Source organism: Rutilus rutilus (genome assembly GCF_951802725.1).
Source record: "Rutilus rutilus genome assembly, chromosome: 22".
In the NCBI taxonomy this organism is placed as follows: Eukaryota; Metazoa; Chordata; class Actinopteri; order Cypriniformes; family Leuciscidae; genus Rutilus; species Rutilus rutilus.
Genome location: NC_140227.1, coordinates 1,230,751 through 1,256,932, shown reverse-complemented (window position 1 = coordinate 1,256,932; position 26,182 = coordinate 1,230,751). Strand labels below are relative to the sequence as shown.

Here is a 26,182-nt window from a genome sequence, read left to right as displayed (position 1 = left end):
TGTTGATTTTGATGTTTGTTTTGGACCGTTGTCCTGATGGAAGATCCACCCACGGCCCATTATAAGATTTCTAGCAGAGGCCGTCAGGTTTTGATTTTTTATCTGTTGATATTTGCTAGAATCCATAATACCATGTATCTGAACAAGATGTCCAGGACCTCCAGCTAAAAAATAGGCCCACAACATATAAGATCCAGCGGTGTATTTAACCGTAGGCATGGGGTACTCTTCATCCCTGTTTACATCTGCTGGGTTTGCTGCCAAAAAGCACTTTTTTGTGTGTTTCATCTGACCACAGAATCCGGTCCCTTTTGAAGATCCAGTCGTGTCTGACCACTGAATATGCTGGAGTTTATTTTTGGAGGAGCGAGGAGGATCTTTCCTGAAACCCTCCCAAACAACATGCGGGGATGTAGGGGTTGTTTGAGAATTTGTTTTAGGCTTTCCGACCCCCAAGACTCAAATAATCTCTGCAATTCTCCATCTGTGATCCTTGGAGAGTCTTTGGCCACTCGAACTCTCCTCTTCCGCGTGCATTAAGGCAATATAGACACACGTCCTCTTCCTGGCAGATTCGTAACATCTTTAGTTGATTATAACTTCTTAATTATTGCCCTGATGGTCAAAATGGGGATTTTCAATTCTTTAGCTATTTTCTTACAGCCACTTTCTATTTTGTGATGCTCAACAATCTTTTGCTGCACATCAGAACTATATTCTTTGGTTTTACTCATTGTGATGGATGATTAAGGTGATTTGGCCTTTGTGTATTCGTCATATTTAAACTCCTGTGAAACAAGAAGTCATAGCTGGACAATTTCATGTTCCTAGTCACCCTGGTGTGCTAAATAAAGGTAAATATTAATGAGAATATATACTTCAGAGATATTCTAGGGGTGCCAATAATTGTGGCCGATTTGTTTTGGAGAAAAACATTTATTTCATAATTGTGATTTCCTCCCCAATTTCAATGCTTTTACTTCAATGAAAGGTTAGATTTTTGGAATTTTTTTGAATAAAAGATCAAAAGGATAAACAATGCAGAATAATTTTTTTTACAACCATTTTTTGATCATATTTACCAGGGGTGCCATTAATTCTGACCACCACTGTATATATATATATATACAATGCAGGATATTATTCCCATTCATTGACTGTCAAAGCTGGTTAGTACAACACAAATAACTAAAGTCCAAGTTTATCTATCGGTTTTTTGTTGGTTTGTTTTGAGGAAAATGTGCGTTTTTGTGGAGTCCCACAGGGCTCTGTTTTAGGACCTCTGCTGTTTACATTGTCTATGGTTTAAGTAATGTAATCAGGAAGCATGGGATATACTTTCAGAGCTTTGCAGATGATTATGTTTATTTTCTAACCTTCTGAACTGCAGAAATCTATAAACAGCTTGAACATTTGCTCAGTAGATACTTCAGAACGGATGCACCAAAAATTTCTCTCGCTATCAGTTTTCTTGATAGTGGGTGGAAAAAATCTCTTGCAGATTTGGTGTTCAAAATCATTTTTACTTAATGCATTGCATGTAATGTTTTAGCTTTTTATTGACTAAGCATTTTACATGTCACGTGTCATGAATCTACAGTAGTCAACATTTGAAGTGGATCAAAAAAGTTGATTAAAGTTGTCATAAGACAAGAATGGGTATTGTTCAGAATTCCTGTAGAACTTTGATGAAAGGTTGTGGTAACACTTTACAATAAGGTTCATTAGTTAACTAACAATGAGCAATACATTTGTTACAGTATTTGTTCAACTTTGTTAACGTTAGTTAATACAAATACCGCTGTTCATTGTTTATGTTAGTTCTCAGTGCATTAACTAATGTTAACAAGATTTTAATAAAGTATTAGTAAATGTTGAAATTAACATTAACAATGATTAATAAATGCTGTATAAGTGCAGGTCATCATTATTTCATGCTAACTAATGTAGTTCACTAATGAACCTTATGGGAAAGTGTTACCAAGGTTTTGATCCACTTCAAATGTTGACTATTATATTATTGGTCCCGTTCAGAACGCAGAGGGCCACAACATGAGCATCCCGATGCCAGGACATCCCGTGAACTTCTCCGAGCTGACGACGGCTCAAGCTCGGCATGATGTGGACCAGCTGGAGAAGCTTATCTCTGAACACGACGTGGTCTTTCTGTTGATGGACACTCGCGAGAGCCGATGGCTTCCCACAGTCATCGCTGCGAGCCAGAGAAAGGTAGCTTCCCCTCTCCCGTCTTTTATCTTTTATTTATTTTGCATACTGCACATACTGTGTGTATGTTAATTATAAAGGAGTTGTGACTTTGAGTTTAGGTTTGCATGCATAAATCTGGATGCATACTGGTCGATGCATGCATATGATTCAGTGCAAAATATAACCATTGTGACTATACAGATGTAATTTTCCTTAATGAAAAAATAAACCTGTTATGCAATATTTCTCTTGATTTAAAATCTATTGACCATCTAATGAGTATGTTGTCACTCACCTAGATAAGAATGATGGAATGGAAAATGACAATATAAACACTATCCTTCAAAGGTTTGGGGTCAGTAATTTTATTTTTTTTTGACAGAAATTAATACTTTTATTCAGCAAGGACACATTAAATTGTTCAAAAGTGACAGTTAAGACATTTATGATGTTCTAAAGATTCTTTTTCAAATAAATGTTCTTTTGAACATTCTATTCATCAAAGAATTCAGAAAAATAGGTTTCCACAAAAAATATGAAACTGTTTTCAACATTGATAATAATCATAAATGTTTCTTGAGCATCAAACCATCATATTAGAGTGATTTCTGAAGGATCATGTGACACTGAAGACTGGAGTAATGATGCTTTGATCACAGGAATAAATTACACTTTACTATATATTCACATTTTGATCAAATAATGCAGTCTTGGTGAGAGACTTCTTTCAAAACATTATAAAACCTTACAAACCTCACACTTTTGAACAGTAGTGTAGGGAAAAAGTAATTTAATTATATTAATAGTTTTCTGTTATTAGGAACAATAATAGTCCAGGTGCTAGCTCCAAAAGTCTGAGAGCAAATCCAAAGTAAAGACCAATTTAAACAGAGTTTTGTTTTGTTTTTTGCAAAAATTGTTTTGCCTATTTGCTTAAAAGCTTTTTTAATACGTGTGTGTCTCTGCAGTTGATAGTTAACGCTGCTCTGGGATTCGACACGTTTGTGGTGATGAGACACGGCCTAAAGAAACCCAAAGAGCCTCAGTCTGAGGAGTCGAGCCCCATGTCTGCTTCTTCTAGCTCCTCGTGTCCCTCAACGCCAGCATCCACTGTGACTCCAGGTGCGTTACATCATCTGAAAGCTCAGTAAATAAGCTTTCCATTGATGTATGGTTTGTTAGGATAGGACAATATTTGGCCGAGATACAACTATTGAAACTTGACAACTTGAAACTATGCAACTTGAAAATCTAAACATTGAGAAATCTCCTTTAAAGTTGTGCATTTATGTTGGTGATTGTGCAGCATTCACTCACAAAAATAAATGTTTTATATATTTACGGTAGGAAATGTACAAAATATCTTCATGGAACATGATCTTTACTCAATATACTAATGATTTTTGGCATAAAAGAAAAATCAATCTTTTTGACCCATACTGGGTATTGTTGGTTATTGCCACAAATATACCCTCATTTAGTATGCGCGGTTCTGTGAATATGCAAATGAGCCCCGCCTCCACTCACTCAGCTCAGAGATCCACTGGTTGACGATCACACGTTGATCTGATTGGTTACAAGGTAGTTTGTGACGTCAGAAACACCAGCGATTTCAAAGCGTGTTTTTGAGACTGTCTTTGGTTCACTGCAGTTTTAAGGAGGAAATACTCAGCAATGGTGTCGACTTATGAACTTACACATGCTTTGTGTTAAAGCATATTAAAAACACCACATAGACAACAACATTAAAAGCTGGATTTTCACCACAGGGGGACTTTAATTTTTTTAACTAATATTTATACAGCTTTATTTCAATTAACAGAAATGTTTTTTGTTAGTCTTAAGCCCTATTCGGACAGTAATTGTTTCTCATGATGTCGTAAAAGTATTTTCATAATTTACAGGAGCTAGTCTGTGATTTTATTGCCGTCTGAATCCAGAATGTCAGTGTTTTTCTCCCACCACCCGTGTAAAAATCCCCGGCCGAATCACCTCCTGTTGTTTGACAAACGGCAAGATCGTGTGGTGATGTAATGTCGTCTGAATCCACATCTCTGAGTTTACAAGAAAATCACTTCAAAACTCACTGTTTTTGACCACTGCTGAACACCGTACGTGCGATAACTGTTGCGCTTCACTGTAGTCTGCATGCATTTTAAAGATGCACACTTTTATTACTGAAATGCTGGAAAGTATTTACAAGAACAATATTTCATCAGCGCTCCACCTCAGCGAACAAAGAGGAGAAAAGCACGTAAACATTTGAAATGGGCCGTTATTGTGACAGCGATTATATATGAGAGAATTTTCAAATATGTAGGCCATTATGCACAACATTAAAAATACAAACCAAGCAGCTTTATTATTACCTCATGTAAATAAGAGGCTGCATTAACTTGTTTCTGATCATTTCCATATTTTTTTTAAATTACATCCTTATTAGATAAAATGCAAGACAGAAAACCATTTTGAATATAGCGGACGCGCATCTAGCTTCCTATTTTTCAAAATGAGAATTAAATAATTAAATAATAAATAGAACATTATTCCTATTACTACATTAAATACGAATTTGTTCATTTTATTCCAAGCATATGGCATTTTATGTACAGCAGACGATCATGTGACTGATCACGTGAGCAGCGGGTTCATAAGATCACAAAACTCGCTCCTCCACCGTCAGTAAATCTCCATGAGTTTTAGCACTTAAGCTAATGTCATCTAGCTTAAGTTAACGATGATGACTTTTGACATTTGAGGTTTACTGTAGACCAGGGTTATTATCGTTTACTAAAAATATAGCCCTATTCGGACGGTAATTGTTACTCGTGGACATCTGTAAAAATTGAGTGACAATTACCGTCCGAATAGGGCTATATTTTTAGCAAACGATAATAACCCTGAGCTACAGTAAACCTCAGATTCAAAATGTCAAAAGTCATCATTAACTTAAGACAGAGATGCATGTGCTCAGTAAAAACCTGAGAATATCATGTAGTTTCAGAACAGAATCTGGCCCTCATGTTGCGTCTTATTTTGTTTCTGAGCCGTGTTTTTAAGACCGTGTCAAGTTACAAAGTTACCAAGACCTCACTCCGTGGATCTCGAACGCAGGAGCACATCTGTGTGAGCGGCTCGGGACTCAGTGTGTGTAGCTGATGTGTGTGTGAGTGTGTGAAGCGTGTTTTCTGCAGGTGTGACTCATGAAAAATCATGAAGATGCTACTTCAACCTGAATGGGCATGATCATATCCATCAAAACCCTAATTACCTTTGGGTCATGATTACTTGCTTTTTCCATGTTTTTTATAACATTAACATATTCATTTTACAGCCATTTTTATTAATAGTTCGGTTCAATTAGGTACTGCAGGCAACTAATTAGGTGCATTTATCAGAGTCTACATGATTATGTAATACCTACTCAAAAGAAATCTGCTAAATGTTGAGGATGTTTGTTAATACCAAGAGCTGTATTTTCAGAGATGATAAATGAAACATGCTGATATGTGTTTTGTAGGAGGCTTGTGTTATAAATATTAAAAAGTAGGGATGCACGATAAATCGGACACCATATCGGTATCGGCCGATATATGCTTATTTTTTATGTTATCATTAAAGGAGAACTCCGGTCAATTTTAACATTGAGCTAATTTTTTTGTAAATTTGGAGTGCTGTCAGTACAGAGAACAACGACAAAAATCGGTGTTGCCTACACCCTTTGACTTCAATGGGGCAAGTTTTAAACCTGCTTTTAGCCTCTTAACATCCTTGATGTGTCATTACAAGTGCCCAGCCATGTTAGATGATTCCTTCAGAGTGAACGCGGGTGAATCTGACTGCAGTAGATGTGAAAGATATGAATAAAAGTGATGTTAATTCAGCCAGCGCACATACCTGTATTTACATCCTGTTTTTGGTCGAAGTCCACAGTAGTCGATTATCGAGTTCACGCGCGTGATCATAGGTAACTAAACCTATGCGCGTGAACTCGCGTGAAATTTTTATATTATTTTTGAGAGCCTGATTACAAAAACAAAAGTCTCACCATTAAAATCCACGACCCAAACACACAATTATGATGTTCTCATTATAATATTATGTAGCCGATACGACAGACTTGTGCTGCACTTTACTGTATTTTCCTTTTTTGAAGTGATTCCAATCATATTTCAAGCAGTTCATAATCATCATGTTGAACAGTGCGCATCTGAAGCGTCTCAGCTGAATAATACAATATTTATCAGCTTTAATATATCGGCCAAATTTTCTTATTGGGCCGATAACGATAACATTAAAAATGAACATATATCGGCCGATACCGATATGGTTGCCGATATATCGTGCATCACTAAATAAAATATAATTAAAATGCAAACCTGTCATCTAATGAGAAAAAATCAAACTGACTTCCATCTTCCAGAAAAATTAAAACATTTATTTTGCTTTTGGAGATACACTAATTAGTGCAATATGATACACATGATCACATGTTCAAATCTGTTCATTCGCAGGATTGGTTCACAGCATTCACTGATCAAGATTCATAGAATTTCATTGGTCATCTTGTATAAGGATGCTGTATTCTGAGATTCTGAGGTGTTTGCTTGTGATTCCGCTATAAGCATGACTTGTATTAATTCTCAGGAGCGTCTCTGTTCTCCAACATACCCGGACACCGTCTCGGCTGCTACTTCTGTAATGATGTGGTCGCCCCTGGAGACGTGAGTTTTAATCAAGTACTTTCATATCTGTAGTGAAATTAGCTTTTCCTCTGGACACGTATTATATTAAATTCTAGCTCAAACCAGTCAATCATATGCTAAAGTGCCTTGAATTCAATCGACACTCTTAGCTGTAAATCATAACCTGAAGCAAAATATGACTGAAAATGATCTTCAAACTGAATAATCCTTTACAAGGGGCTTTCGCACCGGAGGAACCTTTTCATAGTTCCTAGAACTATTGGCGGAAGTACGATTTTAGTTCTAGGAACTCCTTTTAGATGAACTAATTTAGCTCCTACTTCAGAGTCGGTCTACACCAGCACTATAGGATCTACAGTGACATTAGTGTTCTCTGATTGGCCAAACGCACGCGAAACACCAGCATCCGCCGTTATTAAAAAAGCAGTGTAAACACAGATTATAGCCTATATATTTACTCCAGAAACTACCTCTACGAACATGTAAAACTGTGATAGATGAAGCTCTTAACCTTTACGCTGAAGAGAAAATCCAGCGCCACTTTGAGGAGACCGAGAGAAACATGATTATGTATTTCTGCTCAGCAACACTGGACATTCACTACTGTCTACTTTCTATGAATTACAGTTCTATCTGATAACATATTAGACAGGACTGTTAGACAGATCATAAACTAATGAACGTGGAGAACGCAAGCACTGTGTGACTCTGGCGTTCTCAGCGCCATCAAAATAAGTCCTAAGGGAACCATCAGTTCTCGGGGAACCACCCTGGTGGCTGGTCCCTAGAGCTACCCGGTGCGAAAGCCCATCATGAATAGGTTTGGTTTCCATGATTTGTGGTTTCAGCTGTTATTCTCCCCTCATTAGTGAACTGTTCATTAGTGCCCTGTTCTCCCCTCATTAGTGAACTGTTCTGTTCTCCCCTCATTAGTGAACTGTTCTGTTCTCCCCTCATTAGTGAACTGTTCATTAGTGACCTGTTCTCCCCTCATTAGTTGAACTGTTCTGTTCTCCCCTCATTAGTGAACTGTTCATTAGTGACCTGTTCTCCCCTCATTAGTGAACTGTTCTGTTCTCCCCTCATTAGTGAACTGTTCTGTTCTCCCCCATTAGTGAACTGTTCATTAGTGACCTGTTCTCTCCTCATTAGTGAACTGTTCTGTTCTCCCCTCATTAGTGAACTGTTCATTAGTGACCTGTTCTCTCCTCATTAGTGAACTGTTCTGTTCTCCCCTCATTAGTGAACTGTTCATTAGTGACCTGTTCTCTCCTCATTAGTGAACTGTTCTGTTCTCCCCTCATTAGTGAACTGTTCTGTTCTCCCCTCATTAGTGAACTGTTCATTAGTGACCTGTTCTCTCCTCATTAGTTGAACTGTTCTGTTCTCCCCTCATTAGTGAACTGTTCTGTTCTCCCCTCATTAGTGAACTGTTCTGTTCTCCCCTCATTAGTGAACTGTTCTGTTCTCCCCCATTAGTGAACTGTTCATTAGTGACCTGTTCTCTCCTCATTAGTGAACTGTTCTGTTCTCCCCTCATTAGTGAACTGTTCTGTTCTCTCCTCATTAGTGAACTGTTCTGTTCTCCCCTCATTAGTGAACTGTTCATTAGTGACCTGTTCTCCCCTCATTAGTTGAACTGTTCTGTTCTCCCCTCATTAGTGAACTGTTCATTAGTGACCTGTTCTCCCCTCATTAGTTGAACTGTTCTGTTCTCCCCTCATTAGTGAACTGTTCTGTTCTCCCCTCATTAGTGAACTGTTCTGTTCTCCCCTCATTAGTGAACTGTTCATTAGTGACCTGTTCTCCCCTCATTAGTTGAACTGTTCTGTTCTCCCCTCATTAGTGAACTGTTCATTAGTGACCTGTTCTCCCCTCATTAGTGAACTGTTCTGTTCTCCCCTCATTAGTGAACTGTTCTGTTCTCCCCCATTAGTGAACTGTTCATTAGTGACCTGTTCTCTCCTCATTAGTGAACTGTTCTGTTCTCCCATCATTAGTGAACTGTTCATTAGTGACCTGCTCTCCCCTCATTAGTGAACTGTTCTGTTCTCCCCTCATTTGTGACCTGTTCTCCCCTCATTAGTGAACTGTTTTGTTCTCCCCTCATTAGTGAACTGTTCATTAGTGACCTGTTCTCCCCTCATTAGTGAACTGTTCATTAGTGACCTGTTCGCCCCTCATTAGTTGAACTGTTCTGTTCTCCCCTCATTAGTGAACTGTTCTGTTCTCCCCTCATTATTGAACTGTTCTGTTCTCCCCTCATTAGTGAACTGTTCATTAGTGACCTGTTCACCCCTCATTAGTTGAACTGTTCTGTTCTCCCCTCATTAGTGAACTGTTCATTAGTGACCTGTTCTCCCCTCATTAGTGAACTGTTCTGTTCTCCCCTCATTATTGAACTGTTCTGTTCTCCCCCATTAGTGAACTGTTCATTAGTGACCTGTTCTCCCCTCATTAGTGAACTGTTCTGTTCTCCCCTCATTAGTGAACTGTTCATTAGTGACCTGTTCTCCCCTCATTATTGAACTGTTCTGTTCTCCCCTCATTAGTGAACTGTTCATTAGTGACCTGTTCTCCCCTCATTAGTGAACTGTTCTGTTCTCCCCTCATTATTGAACTGTTCTGTTCTCCCCCATTAGTGAACTGTTCATTAGTGACCTGTTCGCCCCTCATTAGTTGAACTGTTCTGTTCTCCCCTCATTAGTGAACTGTTCATTAGTGACCTGTTCTCCCCTCATTAGTGAACTGTTCTGTTCTCCCCTCATTATTGAACTGTTCTGTTCTCCCCCATTAGTGAACTGTTCATTAGTGACCTGTTCTCCCCTCATTAGTGAACTGTTCATTTGTGACCTGTTCTCCCCTCATTATTGAACTGTTCTGTTCTCCCCCATTAGTGAACTGTTCATTAGTGACCTGTTCTCCCCTCATTAGTTGAACTGTTCTGTTCTCCCCTCATTAGTGAACTGTTCATTAGTGACCTGTTCTCCCCTCATTAGTGAACTGTTCTGTTCTCCCCTCATTAGTGAACTGTTCAGTAGTGACCTGTTCTCCCCTCATTAGTGAACTGTTCTGTTCTCCCCTCATTAGTGAACTGTTCATTAGTGAACTCTTCTCTCCTCATCAGTGAACTCTTCTCCCTTCATTATTGAGCTCTTCTCTCCTCATTAGTGAGCTCTTGTCCACTCATTAGTAAACTGTTCTCCCTCATTATTGAGCTCTTCTCACCTCATTAGTGAACTGTTCTCCCTCATTATTGAGCTCTTCTCCCCTCATTAGTGAACTGTTCTCTCCCCTCATTAGTGAACTCTTCTCCCCTCATTATTGAGCTCTTCTCTCCTCATTAGTGAGCTCTTGTCCACTCATTAGTGAGCTCTTGTCCACTCATTAGTAAACTGTTCTCCCTCATTATTGAGCTCTTCTCCCCTCATTAGTGAACTGTTCTCCCTCATTATTGAGCTCTTCTCCCCTCATTAGTGAACTGTTCTCTCCCCTCATTAGTCCACCAGAGACAGGACTCTAGACCAGCAGTGCACAGTGAGCCGTCCGGGTCTGGCCATGATTGCTGGAGCTCTTGCTGTGGAGCTGATGGTGTCTGTTCTCCAGCACCCAGAGGGGTACGTGCCATTCTTTCACTTCAACACAACACATCAGTCTGAAATCAAGTCTGTCTTCTGATGCACTGTAGAAAAATCATGAAGAATGCCTGACTGAACTTTAGAGCTAGCCATTTTTCTATGTCATTTGGTTGCATGTTCACACTGGAAGTACACTCCAAATACCGGGATGATGCACTTAATTAAAGAGGCTGTATTATGCCCTTTCTCAAAGTCTTGATGCTGTTTTTGGGCTCTGTTAGAGCAGGTTTTTATGGAAGCTCGCTTCCGCCACAGAATAAAAAATAAAAAAGGTTATTGCGACTTTCTCACAATTCTGACTTTTTATTTCAGAATTGCATGATATAAAGTCACAATTGACCCTTCGCAAAGACCCGCCCCCCTTAGTTACTGTCGCTATGCCCGACAAACTACGCTGCTCTCACGCAACACCATGTTCTCACGCAGTGAAAAATACATCGCGGAGCAGAGAGGAGACTGACAACACGCTGACAGACAGGACAGACCAGGTTACTTTTCGGTTACTTTTGATATTAGACATATTAAACAAAGTCTCACCTTTCAAATTTGGTCATTTTTTAAAAGAAATTTAAACGATACATACCGTTTTGTGGCTCTTAAATGTGTCTGACAGATCGCTGTAGAGCATCAGTTAAAGCTGCTCGTGAACCGATCATCTCTTCCTTCTAGTTAATTTATAGCATCAAATAAACATGAATGAACATAAGTAGGAATGTTGTTTTAACCGTGGAAAGGCGTCAGTACATTCCGTTTTTCAAGTTCAAATTCTCCCATGTTAATCTACTAACTCTCCTGACTGCTTTGTCGGACAAAATGGCGGATGGCGGATTATGATTGGTCAGATCACCTGTCAATCAAGCTCCCTGCGAAGGGTCAATTGTGTGTTATAAAGTAAGAATTGTGAGATATAAACTCTCAATTGCGAGAAATAAACTCGCAAATTCTGACTTTATAACACACAATTGCGACTATATCACACAATTCTGACCTTATATCTCGCAATTCTGAGAAATAAAGTCAGAATTGTGAGATGTATAATCGCAATTGTGAGATAAAAAGTCGCAATTATCTATTAAAATGTTTTATTCTGTGTCAGAAACAAGCTTCCACAGGTTTTCCTGCTTGAATGTTGATTATTCTCCTCATATTCTCCATTGTTGCGGCTCCTCTCTTCCCAGTCTGTCAGTAACGCTCTGTTTACTTCCTGTCTCTATGAAGCCCCTCCTTCTGAAAAGCACACTGTGCTCTGATTGGTCGGCTGGAGCAGTGTGTTGTGATTGGTCGAGTGCTTTGAGTGTGTTTGGGGGAATGTGACCTACTTTAGCTACTTTTATATTTTACGCACCAATCATCGGCATGCTTTCATTTAATTTCAATAAGGATGGAAAATATACAATCAATAAATAGAGCAAAATCGTGCAAATTGCGAATGCTGGCCATTTTAATATCAGTGTCAGTGTAAGACTAAGATACAAAAAAAGAAACAGCACTTATAGCAGTTACGCTGTAATGTCATATCTGAAGTGCAGAAAAGGCCTGTGTATTGCTTTTTATGTATTTCCAGATGAATGAGAGGGTATGTTTACTATTCGAGGAAGACTTTAAAAAGCAGGGGCCGTTCCTCTCAGTGCCCGAGATAGTGCCGGCATCCAGTCAGGCTCTCTTCAGGTGCATTACGCTGTTATAGAGCCGGATAAAAGCCTTCAGATGATACGAAACCCTCTTATGATAAAAGATCCACTACTGCTGTCAGCTGCTGTGTTACAGGAGAACTTCCACATCAGAAACCACAATAAAGTCAGAGTATTAATCATTTGGGGGATTTTGTGTTTAAATGTTTTTTATTTGGTATTTCAGCAGAAGATCATTTGTAACTACACTTTTTTTGCAAACAAATAAAACTGACAACTTAACAAAAATGCATGAAAAAAAACACACACACACCTCCAATCCCACCCAAAAGTGCTATCCAGTGGTAAAGGCAGGTAATGCATATGGGGGATTTTAAAATACAATTTCCTATCCAGTGTTTTTAATATGCGGGACACTCTGATTGGTTCTGATCTTTCGTCTGAGGCTACGCCTACATTCATGCGAATACATTTGAAAACTGCGATTTCGTTTAAAAGCGCTCTCCGTCCACACTAGCGTTTTCAGGCGTTTCAGTGCGGATGAGAAACTTTTGGAAAACGCCTGAAAACACTAAATTCCCCTTTACAGCGCGTGCGTAAACCCTCACTAAAGCTCACGGAGACCATACAGACGGAGAAATAAATAATAAAGTTATCGCTCAATTCTTCTGGCAGGATGAGTTTATTGAGCAGAATATCTCCTCATTCCCTGATGGTCCAGGTCGCTCTCACTCACTATTATATGTTTGGTCTAAAACGCTAAAACTGCTCATGTTTCACCGCAGGACAGCAGATGTGAGTGTATTCTGTCATCTGTGCAGGACTGTGATATGAAGAGTGTGTGAAGTCACATATTTCAGCAGCAGTGTGAGAGTGAATAGCAGATAACAGGCACAATACCGCTATAAACATCAATATCTATTGGTACAATATGTGTCACATGACTAAACTTACGTCATCGTTCTCACAGTCCACACTACACCGAGAAAACAGCATTTACAAATTTATCCACTTTGGAGAGCGTTTTCAAAAACCTTCGTTTTCCTTAATGAAATGAGACCAATTAATAAAAAGAATTACACATTTTGTTACACATGCGTTGTCTTTCTCGACTGTATACGTTTACGGTAGGCGTAACAGAGGATACGGACATGTTGACATCACTTTTGTGTGAATTTGTCCATTCAAGCACAAGACTTGAAAGAGGACTCAATATTTGTGCGGTGTCTGAGAGGTGTGAGCGCTTCGGATGAGTACACACACACACACACACACACACACACACACACACACTGAAAGTCTCTAAGCATAACTCTGTGTTTCTCTGCCAGAGGTTACGCAGTGGCCAGTAGCAGTGATGACCGGATGAATGAACCGCCAACATCTCTGGGTCTCGTCCCACATCAGGTCAGTTATGGATATATATATTATTATATACATATCTATTTAAATGAACATTTTGGCCGATACCGATAATTATTTATATCTGAAAGCCGATAACCGATATATTGGCTGATAAATGTAAATCCAAGTTTTTATATAATTTTTGAGAGCCTGATTACAGAGACGACAGTCTCACCATTAAAATCCACGTCCCAAACACACAATTATGATGATCTCATTATAATATTATGTAGCCGATATGACAGACTTGTGCTGCACTTTACTGTATTTTCCTTTTTTGAAGTGATTCCAATCATATTTCAAGCAGTTCATAATCATCATGTTGAACAGTCGCATCTGAAGCGTCTCAGCTGGAGGAGATAATACATTATTTATCAGCTTTAATATATCAGCCAGATTTTCTTATCGAGCCGATAACTATAACATTAAAAATGAAAATATATCGATACCGATATATCGTGCATCCCTAATTATAATAATGAACTTTATTATTATACAAATGCCCTGCTGAATCACGGATCGCGATCACAATCTTATCACAATTATTTTTCATGTTGGATTTTAAGAGTATTTTGCAAGACACTGATTAGCACAGACAAACTCATTTACATATTTTAAAATGTAACCTCACAAGGCAACAAAAGATCAAAATATGTGTAAAAATGTCACGTTTAGTAGGACAAATACAATATAAGATACAACTTAAACAATTAAAGACAAATAAAGAACATTAAAAAAGTGTAATTTAGATTAAACTCACGAGACTCGTTAACATAGTGCTGGTGTTTATTGTGGGATTGTTGTGTAGAAATGTCGTCATTTCCACCATGTTTTGGGTGTGAAGTCAACGCAAACGCGGGTCGGTTCTGCCGTGTTCCTCGCGATCGTCTCCTGTGTCTCTGGATTGCCATTGAAGAATGAAATTGCACATTGACAGGAGCAAATCCGCGGGCTAATCCTTCACGAGTGTTTGGAGGCTCGTGCTGAAGTGATGGCCTTATCTTCGCACGCTTGGGGACCTTCACCAGCTTTACGAGCCTCTGGAGTCAGAGACAATGAGGAAAAGCAGGGAAGGTTATATTGAGGATGAAGGGAAAGTGTTTCGACTCACTCTCTTCATACTCCTTAACTCTGAATGGCCTCATTTCCATCGTCTGAAGATTCAGCATGACGTCACTTTTCACACGCATGAACAGGATTTTATATTGTACATGACTATTTCTCTGAACCTTTGAATGAACATCGAACACGCATGTAAAAAGGAGATATTTAGTAGAATGTTCACACTGCTCTTTTCCATGCAATGATAGTGGATGGGGATCAGGGGTATTATAGTTAATCATACTGGACTGGGGTGGTCGAGCTCCAGAAATGATTTCTGAAGTCATTTGTAGATTTTTTTGTCATTAATTGCTTCTCTTTTCCCATGTCAGATCTCATTCACTTTCACTCATAGGGCCCTCTCTCGCACCCAGCGCAACTGACTTCGCACACCGAAGCATGTTTCATTCCTATTTTGCACCCGACGCACAGCGGACTTTTCCCTCCACAGACGCACGTCGGTAAATTAGGGAATGAACTTGCGCTCCCGGGGGCGGTTCAGCGAAGAGAGGAGGCGTGTTCCGGCGCAAACGTTCCCTGGTGCTATTTTGCAGTTTCAGAAAACAGTTCCTCCACAGACCAGGAGAAACCTCGTCTAAAGTCAGTGGCGCGTTATTCAGATGCTATTTTAAGGGCGCATGCTTGACCATAATGTAGCGTGTGCACAACACACACACACTTTGCTTCTCTCATCTACACAGACACAGTTCACATTTTTAGAAAACCATACATTATTACAAGGAAAAATATTCCACACGAGGGAAATCATTGTTGTGTCCATGAAGATGTGAAAGAATAGGCATAAATCTAGCTTACACATTTACCCAAATTATCATACGCCTGTTTAAGCGAAGCTAATTTGTGTGTGTTTCTCCATCCCCAATGTCACTTCTCTGTGTTTTACGGCCCTGACGAGAACGTCGGTCTCCTCGGCTGTGAACCGCTCCTGGCGTGCGTCTGGCAAATCCGCCGTTATAATAGCAATCCGCCATGGAACAAGCACGCCTGCTCTTAAAGGGAATGTGAGATGACGCTCTGATTGGTTTATTTCACGTTACGCCCAAACCACACCTATGAGTAATGAAGCTACTTCAGACCAACACATTTTAGATTAGCGTCGGCCCACAAAGTTACTTGCGTTTCAGATCGTTAAAATAGGGCCCATTGTGTGTCACACCACATACATTTATAGCGAGTTCCTTTCTTGGGTTCAATCCTCAGGGAATGCATCTGACAACATCGACATCATGAATGTAATGTAATGCCACTTTGGCTGAAAGCATCTGTCAACCTTTACTCATGTTATTCCAAACTTGTATGACCTTCTTCCTTGTGTCGGAACATAAAATAAGTTATTTTGAGAATGGATGATGACATCATGATTTGGGTGGATTGTCCCTGTAAGACTTTAGTATTTAAATGAGCTCTGATGTGATTGGCTAAACTCTGTGTGGGTGTAATTCACTGGGAGGAGCCAAGCTGCTGAATACTGAAGAGTTGCAGATGAGGTCATATGTTAATGAGCTCATGGTTGTGATGTCATAGCCATGATTTTTGCCGTTTAGTTAAAAAATATATATATATATTTTAAACGGTGTGTATGACGGAGGCAGGCAGATTTGATGTTATGATTTGGATTAATAAAGAACTGATTCTGATTCCACATAATTCCAATTCCCCCTTTTCCCCTAATTATATGCTGTTAATAAATCTTTCTCACTCAAACACAAGTGATTATGAGTCTACAAATTCAGCGCAAATATCTAAACATTCTTAAATCAAGATACATTCACTGAAGAAGCAAAACGACTGAAGATATTGAGTCTTGTTCACTGAAAAACTGATCAAAATCATCGAGTTTTTGCTTAAAATAATAACAAATATCTGCCAATGAGGTCAATGTTCATTTTTCTGACCCCATTGGCACATATTTGATCTTATTTTAAGCATAAATGCACTTCAGTCATTGTTCTTCTCCAGTATATGTATCTTGATTTAAGAATGATTAGATATTTGTGCTGGAAAACAGGACAGAAACACTATTCCTGTTCCTCGAGGATACCGAAACATAGTGCAAATGATCCCGGTTTCCTCATGGTGTGCGTGTGGCAAAAAGATGATTCGGAATATATTTTACTAGAAGATATTTTTTCAGTCTTACTATTGAAAATCTCATGTTCAAGTCAATGTGTTACTGCTATTTCATTGCAATTATTTCTTAAGCTTCTTAAATTATTTAAGCTCTACACCATTTTTTTCAGTGTATGATTTTATTTTGATAGGAAATCATGGAAAAGCACCAACATATATTTCGCTGTGCTCGCGTGCACTTGCATTTATGATACATTTTACATGCAGTTGTTTATATTGTTGCTTCTTCCAATTTTACAGCCTCGCTGTAATTCATAAAGTGGCACAGCAGGACCCCCTGCCTGTGTGCTGAATCTTAGCAAGACACACACACACACACACACACACACACAGGGGGCTAATGACGCAGCTACAGACGTCAAAGAGCCGCTCTCCGGCTTATGAGCTCCACTAGCATGAATATTCCCTCCTCAAGAACCCATCATTTATATGCGACTCCTAACGAATAATGTGATTAATCAGGAAAGCTCTCTTGACTGTGACTCAATATCATCACAAGACCAGACGCTGGTGAACCGGACACAAGCCACGACTGGGTCATTATAATCCCTGACCTCAGAAATCAATCTGGATGGGATGTAGTGTGATGAGGATTTTTGCATTAATGTTGCAGGAGAACATTGGGAAGTGGGAAGCGTCTCATTGGCTCACACTGCCCCCTGCTGGCCGTCAGAGGATCTGCAGCGGAAGCTTTAGATTTGGTTAATAACCTGTGATCGTCTAGTGAGCACGTGTGTGTTTGAGAGCAGAGCTTGTCAGCTGTGTGTCTCAGGACTGTGTGTGTGGTGAAGCTCTGACAAGCAACAGGACATTATTATTGATGGTTTGGTTTCTGTTTCGCTGGTGTTGTGTTGGGAAGCTCACTCGCGCTCCACAGACTCTCGTTTAGAAGTTTGGTGTCCGTACAATTGTTTTTTTTCATTAATCAAAGATGCATTGAATTTATCAAAAGTGACAAGAAAGGCATTTAAAATTGTTTCCATGTTTCCACAAAAATATGAACATGAATGTTTCCTGAGCATCAAATCCTCATATTAGAGTGATTTCTGAAATTCTGAAATTTCTAAATTCAGCTTTGATCACAGGAATAAATAACACTTTACTATATATTCACATCGAAAACAGTGTTTTACACTGGAATAATATTTCACTGTATTTCTGATCTAATAAATATTAAGCTTGTTTCCGCCACAGAATAAAACATTTTAAAAGATAATTGCTACTTTATATCTCCCATTTCTGATTTGCAATTGCACAATTGCAACTTTATATAGATGCAAACTCGCAATTGTAAGGGAAAAAAAAGTCAAAATTGCGTGAAATGAAGTCAAAATTGTGAGATAAAAAGTCGCAATTACCTTTTTTATTTTTTATTCTGTGGCGGAAAGATATAAATGCAGCATTTCTGAGCAGAACAGACTCTTTCTTAAACATTTAAACATCTTTCCGACCCCAAACCTTTGATCGGTAGTGTGTTTTGAACCTCAAATAACTTCCCTTTTTTCTTTTCCTTCAATCCTGCAACTTTTTATTTACCAGCCCAGATGATTAATAACTGAACCTATATATTGTGGCCACAACAAACATGATTCGGATGCGTAAACAGCATTTTAAAATGTATGCATTTAATTGCATTAATAAGAAGAAAAGTGTCACCTGGAAACAAACGCCTGGTCTTCATTTTAGAGGATGTGTGGAGTCGGTTCTCCTAACAAACTAACATCATCATCCACTAATCACAGTCAAACAAAGTCTTTTCAGTCAAAGCCCTTTTTATGTTTTGCATTCAGACATGTTTAATATGGTTGATCTCGTGCTCAAACTTCATTTCCCTGATATTTCTTTCCTCCAATTTGATTTAAAACGTAATTAGATTTGAACAGAAAGTCATTGGAGGCATTTCTAAATATGAATCCGACTTATTTTGTGGATTTACATCAAAGTGTCTTGAGCTGGAGCGCATGGAATCATGGGTAATGCGTAATGTAAATTCCTCGTAATCTTCCCACCGACGCCTCGACCGCTCTTATCTTTTCCTGAGGCTCTTTCTTTAATTTGCTTTCAATTAAGATAGTAACTCTCGAGACTGTGTGAGGAGTGTGTGACTGTAACCAAACACACACACCAGTCGTTTATTCCACCGGCAGATATATCATACGTCACAAGAAATCATTGAGCTTTCATACGGAAACCACCAATAATCTTGTACATTTACTTGCAGAAAGGGTTTATACAAATATTTAGTATAGTAAAAAAAAAAAAAAAAAAATTGTGAAAATAAATAAAATATATAGTAATTAACAACCAAGTAAAATAATGAACCTATATAAATAATAAAGAAAATAAATTGTATATAACACAAACATCTATAATACAAATCTCATAATTTATATTACATAAACACACACACACACATGCATAAAAATATTGCATAGTAAAATAATTAAATATGTAAAACAAATAAAATCCTAAAGTTTTTATAATAAATATGTATATATTCAATAAATATGATAAATATAATGGAAATTAATTTAAAACAGATCAATTATATAGTATTATATAGGATATTTAAATGCAACATTATTATATAGGATATTTAAAATGAAACCGTATTATATAGGATGAGAAAGGATTGGTTGATTAGGCATTGGCATTATAAATATACTTTATTCTCATGAAAATACCTGAGATAAACCAGATATTGTCACAGTAAGACGTTTTATACTTATACTGGGCTGCAACTGTTTCTTGATTGGAAAGTGTGTATGGGACATGAGAGTTTATTTCGCTTTGATTTAAGGAATGATTTTGTTTTTATAATGATGTATTTAAAGAGGAAACTCGCCTGTCCGTGATTAACTCCGGGTTGCAGGATTAGTTTCGAGTTGACAAAACCAAACCAATCTAACCAGGCTTAGTTGGTACCATGATCATCAACTCTCTCTGGCAACTATACTGAGTTTAGGAGCTTAGTGTGACATCAGCAGCGAACAGCCAATCACAGGCTGAGATTCACTTCTCTCTTCTGCAGAATATTACGAGATTACAAAATATTAAGAATTTAAACAAATTTACACAACAAGAAGAAAGTAGCTGTCTATGAAAGAGGACAACTAAAAGAAAAAGTCTTGCTATATCAGTGCAAATAAAAGTTGTGAAGTTAGTTTGATAAATGTATAGAGAGAATTGAACGTAAGCTCACGTGTAGTCATTTTATAGCGTTATCTGTTAATTCTAAAGCGTATTTATATTACCTTTATGTATTTGTTCATTTAAACTGTGCGTAATAATAATTGGTAAGCTAAAATTGCACGTGTGATCGATTAACGGTATAATAATTACATACGTAATATCTAAATCATACAAAATTATTATTCTAAATAAGCATTACTAAAAGCCAGAGGCTTTTGTCTTTAAAAATCATTTGCTGTGTAATGACCTTTAATGTGGAGTTGAAACAGGTGTTTTGTTTAGGGTTATTTACTTGTAATTATGCAAAATTTACTGTTATTAGTATAGTAAGTGCATGTAGAAACGTGCATCTACGTCACTTAAAAATAAAGTGTTACCTTTGATTTTTAAATCGTTACTTCCTGCTGTTTTTACTAACACACACCAGGTGGCGCTAGAGAGTGGGGAATATTTTCTTTACTGATTATGTGTTGCTTAAAAACATTTGTTGTCCTTCCAGATTCGAGGATTCCTGGCAAGATTTGACAACGTTCTTCCTGCAAGTTTGGCGTTTGACAAATGCACCGCATGCTCACCAGTAGTAAGTGACTGTTTACATGCTTTATTAAAATTACACTTTATTAAAAGTGTCACGCAGTGCCAGAGTCAAGCGTTGACTAAAAACCAGGTTTTGTTATTATAATGCAATAATTTATAATCAAATACTATGCTTGTGTAAGGAGTGTCAGAGTCTAATGGTATCTCAAGCACGCTTGTCCTGCAGATATTTGAAGTATCTGTAGATGATGTGTGTGTGTGTGTGTGTGTGTGTGTGTGTGTGTGTGTGTGTGTGTGTGTGTGTGTGTGTTAGAGAGGCCATGTGTGTTGAATTAAGCTTCTTGTTGATGTCACAGTCGCATGCGAGTAATTAGGGCTGAATTGAAGTGTTTTTTCCCAGCGGTCACGCTGTTGTCGACGGGTTCGCGTCTCATAAATCTCTTCTGCATGTGTGGATGTGGTTTTTCACTCGCCCTCGCTCTTATTTAGTGTTTTCGGAGCCACTCCTTCCTCCCAAACACACACTGGTACGTGAATACAGTGAGTCTGAAGCCGTAACTCTTCCCTTCCCCCTCTTCACTCACTTTCTCCCAAGTTCTCTCTCTCTCTCGCTCTTGCTCTCCTTCTATTTTCTTTGCGCTGTAAAGACATAAAAAGCCTCATAAAATGTCTCAGATCTTTAACTTTGATGCAAGACTGTGTGAGGTCAGTATCGAGGGGTTCCTATCCATGTCTTTTACAGAAATAGTTTACCTAAAAATATACATTTCAGTGTTGGTAAATTATTTTAAACTTGTTTCTTTAAACTTCCAAATAAAAAGTTTTTCTGTAGTGAACAGAAGTAAAGGCCATTTAATTCAAACACTAACTAAATCCACGAGCTCTGAATAGACCTGCATGAAACATCTTTAGTATTAGTTTCCAGTGATTTTGATGTGATTCAATTATTTGATAGATAGATAGAAGGATTGAATGGATGGATGGAACGAACAAACTACCCCTGAAAAAAAGGGGCTTTACACCACTGCACCCCACGCTTTACACCACTGCATCCCACGCTTTACACCACTGCATCCCACGCTTTACACCACTGCATCCCACGCTTTACACCACTGCACCCCACGCTTTACACCACTGCACCCCACGCTTTACACCACTGCACCCCACGCTTTACACCACTGCATCCCACGCTTTACACCACTGCACCCCACGCTTTACACCACTGCATCCCACGCTTTACACCACTGCATCCCACGCTTTACACCACTGCACCCCACGCTTTACACCACTGCATCCCACGCTTTACACCACTGCATCCCACGCTTTACACCACTGCACCCCACGCTTTACACCACTGCACCCCACGCTTTACACCACTGCACCCCACGCTTTACACCACTGCATCCCACGCTTTACACCACTGCACCCCACGCTTTACACCACTGCATCCCACGCTTTACACCACTGCACCCCACGCTTTACACCACTGCACCCCACGCTTTACACCACTGCACCCCACGCTTTACACCACTGCATCCCACGCTTTACACCACTGCACCCCACGCTTTACACCACTGCATCCCACGCTTTACACCACTGCACCCCACGCTTTACACCACTGCACCCCACGCTTTACACCACTGCACCCCACGCTTTACACCACTGCACCCCACGCTTTACACCACTGCACCCCACGCTTTACACCACTGCACCCCACGCTTTACACCACTGCACCCCACGCTTTACACCACTGCACCCCACGCTTTACACCACTGCACCCCACGCTTTACCCCACTGCATCCCACGCTTTACACCACTGCACCCCACGCTTTACACCACTGCACCCCACGCTTTACACCACTGCATCCCACGCTTTACACCACTGCATCCCACGCTTTACACCACTGCATCCCACGCTTTACACCACTGCACCCCCACTTTACACCACTGCATCCCACGCTTTACACCACTGCATCCCACGCTTTACACCACTGCACCCTACGCTTTACACCACTGCACCCCACGCTTTACACCACTGCACCCCACGCTTTACACCACTGCACCCCACGCTTTACACCACTGCACCCCACGCTTTACACCACTGCATCCCACGCTTTACACCACTGCACCCCACGCTTTACACCACTGCATCCCACGCTTTACACCACTGCACCCCACGCTGCATCCCTCGCTTTACACCACTGCATCCCTCGCTTTACACCACTGCATCCCACGCTTTACACCACTGCATCTCACGCTTTACACCACTGCATCCCACGCTTTACACCACTGCATCCCATGCTTTACACCACTGCATCCTACGCTTTACACCACTGCATTCCATGCTTTATACCACTGCATCCCTCTTTACACCACTGCATCCCTCGCTTTACACCACTGCATCCCTCGCTTTACACCACAGGAAATTTTATGAATGGACTTATTGCCCATCACGATGCCCAACCGATCACGGTCCCACGCTGAGAGTAACCCATTCTTTCACAGATGTTTGTAGAAGCATCTGCATGCCTAGTGCTTGATTTTATACAACTGTGGCCATGAAGGGGATTAGAACACCTGAATTCAATGATTTGGAGGGGTGTCCCAATACTTTTGGCAATTTGGTGTAGATGGATGGATGGATGGATGGATGGATAGAATAGACAACAGGAAGTGTTGAATGTGTTGATTAATGGTGTTCGTCTTATATAAGCTCTAGTAACAGTAGCTGAGCTGAAATAAGAGCCAGTCGTGTGTCAGTGATGTTAGCGATGTTGTTCTCCATCAGCGGTGTGTGTGTGTGTGTTTGAGTGTGAAACCATGGAAACAAACACTCCAGCCATCCACAGACAAACACTTGTAAATTTAGAGACGTTGTGTTTCATCCGTAATGAAGACCGACTGAAACAATGTCCCTTTGAAATAAAACACTCCAGCACATGTGAGGACTTTTCACTCACTCACTCACTCACTCACTCACTCACTCACTCACTCACTCACTCACTCACTCACTCACTCACTCACTCACTCACTCACTCACTCACTCTCACACTCACTCACTCACTCACTCACTCACACACACACACACACACGCACACACACACACACGCACACACACACGCACACACACAAAAAATCCTAAAATCAGACTAATCCTTTCTGATAACTTTATTATCCTTTATTATCATAATACTTTAACCTATATATTATACTTTGACAATACAAAACATTAATAGTGGTGTTTGCTATGTTATGTTAACAAGCTTCACTATTATTTAGATAGGAGCTGTTGTGCTGTTTCCCATGTTCATCTGTGTTTAGTGTGTAATGTTGCTGTTTGATCATGAAGAAGCTCCAGTTCTTCTCTATATCAGTGTCAGTGTTTCTGAACTCCTGAAACGCCTCCAGTGTAGTCTTGAGTTTCTTCTGGGAACGAACACGTCACAATATTCCTCATTATAATAATTAATGCGCAGAATAAAGGGGCGGGGCCTGGTTGAGTTAATTAGTAGTGTGTTAAACTGGCGGTTATGGTAAGGGGCGGGACATTTCCCAAACACACTCAAAGCGCTCGACCTATCACAACACACTGCTCCAGCTGACCAATCAGAGCACAGTGTGCTTTTCAGAAGGAGGGGCTTCATAGAGACAGGAAGTAAACAGAGCGTTACTGACAGACTGGGAAGAGAGGAGCCGCAACAATGGAGAATATGAGGAAAATAATCAACATTCAAGCAGGAAAACCTGCTCTAGTAGTAAAAGTCCCTGAAGACTCGCGTCTTCAGTTTTCTGTATAGTTTCATTGAAGTTAAAGTCTATTTTTACCCAGCGCTGAACTCAAACTACTGGCAGACATGAGTTAAATGATTTGAGGTTTTTATCAGCATGGAGGAAAAACCTCCACCATCTCTTCAAACAATTACAGGGGAAGTTACAGAGAGAGAGAGAGAGAGAGAGCGCTGTATGTAAACCAGATGTGCTGCTCGCCCTCTCTCACACACACAGACAGACAGACACACACACTCACTCTCTCTCTCACACACACACACACACTGACTCACTCACTCTCTCTCTCTCTCACACACACACACACACACACACACACACACACACACACACACACACACACACAGTGATTTAACGGGCTTCATAAGTCAAAGGCTCCAATAAGGAGGTCAACTCTTGGAAAACACAATTAAATCTTGTTTAGTTGCTCCTCCTGCTGTTCTGTTGCTAGGCAAGAAAGCAAGTTTATGCTCATGACTTGTTTCAAATACAGTGTGATGTTTGTTCAAAGAATATAAATATGTTTACTCTGACAGAAAATTATTTGTTTTTCATAGTTTATGTCTGTGTAAAAGCTTTATACTGTAGATTCTGTTAGGATTTCAAAGGTTTTGCAAAAAACAAAAGTATTTATTTTCTCTCTGAGGTTCACTTATAATGTAAATCAAGTGTTCTTGCCTCAAAAACAGTAATAGGGCTGTAAATACCGATTATATTTTACGATCGTTTAATCTATAGACTTTTTACAATTAGTCAGTTAATCTATCGACTATTTTTACAATTAGTCAGTTAATCTGTCGACTATTTTTACAATTAGTCAGTTAATCTATCGACTATTTTTACAATTAGTCAGTTAATCTGTCGACTATTTTTACAATTAGTCAGTTAATCTATCGACTATTTTTACAATTAGACAGTTAATCTATCGACTATTTTTACAATTAGTCAGTTAATCTATCGACTATTTTTACAATTAGTCAGTTAATCTATCGACTATTTTTACAATTAGTCAGTTAATCTATCGACTATTTTTACCATTAGTCAGTTAATCTATCGACTATTTTTACCATTAGTCAGTTAATCTATCGACTATTTTTACCATTAGTCAGTTAATCTATCGACTATTTTTACCATTAGTCAGTTAATCTGTCGACTATTTTTACCATTAGTCAGTTAATCTATCGACTATTTTTACCATTAGTCAGTTAATCTATCGACTATTTTTACCATTAGTCAGTTAATCTGTCGACTATTTTTACCATTAGTCAGTTAATCTATCGACTATTTTTACCATTAGTCAGTTAATCTGTCGACTATTTTTACAATTAGTCAGTTAATCTGTCGACTATTTTTACCATTAGTCAGTTAATCTATCGACTATTTTTACCATTAGTCAGTTAATCTATCGACTATTTTTACCATTAGTCAGTTAATCTATCGACTATTTTTACAATTAGTCAGTTAATCTATCGACTATTTTTACAATTAGTCAGTTAATCTGTCGACTATTTTTACCATTAGTCAGTTAACCTATCGACTATTTTTACCATTAGTCAGTTAACCTATCGACTATTTTTACAATTAGTCAGTTAATCTATCGACTATTTTTACAATTAGTCAGTTAATCTATCGACTATTTTTACCATTAGTCAGTTAACCTATCGACTATTTTTACAATTAGACAGTTAATCTATCGACTATTTTTACAATTAGTCAGTTAATCTATCGACTATTTTTACAATTAGACAGTTAATCTATCGACTATTTTTACAATTAGTCAGTTAATCTATCGACTATTTTTACCATTAGTCAGTTAATCTGTCGACTA

The 26,182-nt window shown here is 39.0% G+C and overlaps 1 protein-coding gene across 1 annotated transcript in view; it reads left to right on the top strand.

Annotated features, from left to right (window-relative positions):
• atg7 (ATG7 autophagy related 7 homolog) overlaps positions 1 to 26,182 on the top strand; it is a 107,354-nt gene that overhangs the window by 35,859 nt on the left and 45,313 nt on the right. Inside the window, exons 13-18 of the mRNA XM_084394797.1 lie at positions 2,035 to 2,229; positions 3,177 to 3,330; positions 6,856 to 6,932; positions 10,416 to 10,531; positions 13,515 to 13,590; positions 20,531 to 20,611. Of these exons, the coding sequence (XP_084250923.1) occupies positions 2,035 to 2,229; positions 3,177 to 3,330; positions 6,856 to 6,932; positions 10,416 to 10,531; positions 13,515 to 13,590; positions 20,531 to 20,611 (699 nt within the window). The remainder of the gene's footprint in view (positions 1 to 2,034; positions 2,230 to 3,176; positions 3,331 to 6,855; positions 6,933 to 10,415; positions 10,532 to 13,514; positions 13,591 to 20,530; positions 20,612 to 26,182) is intronic.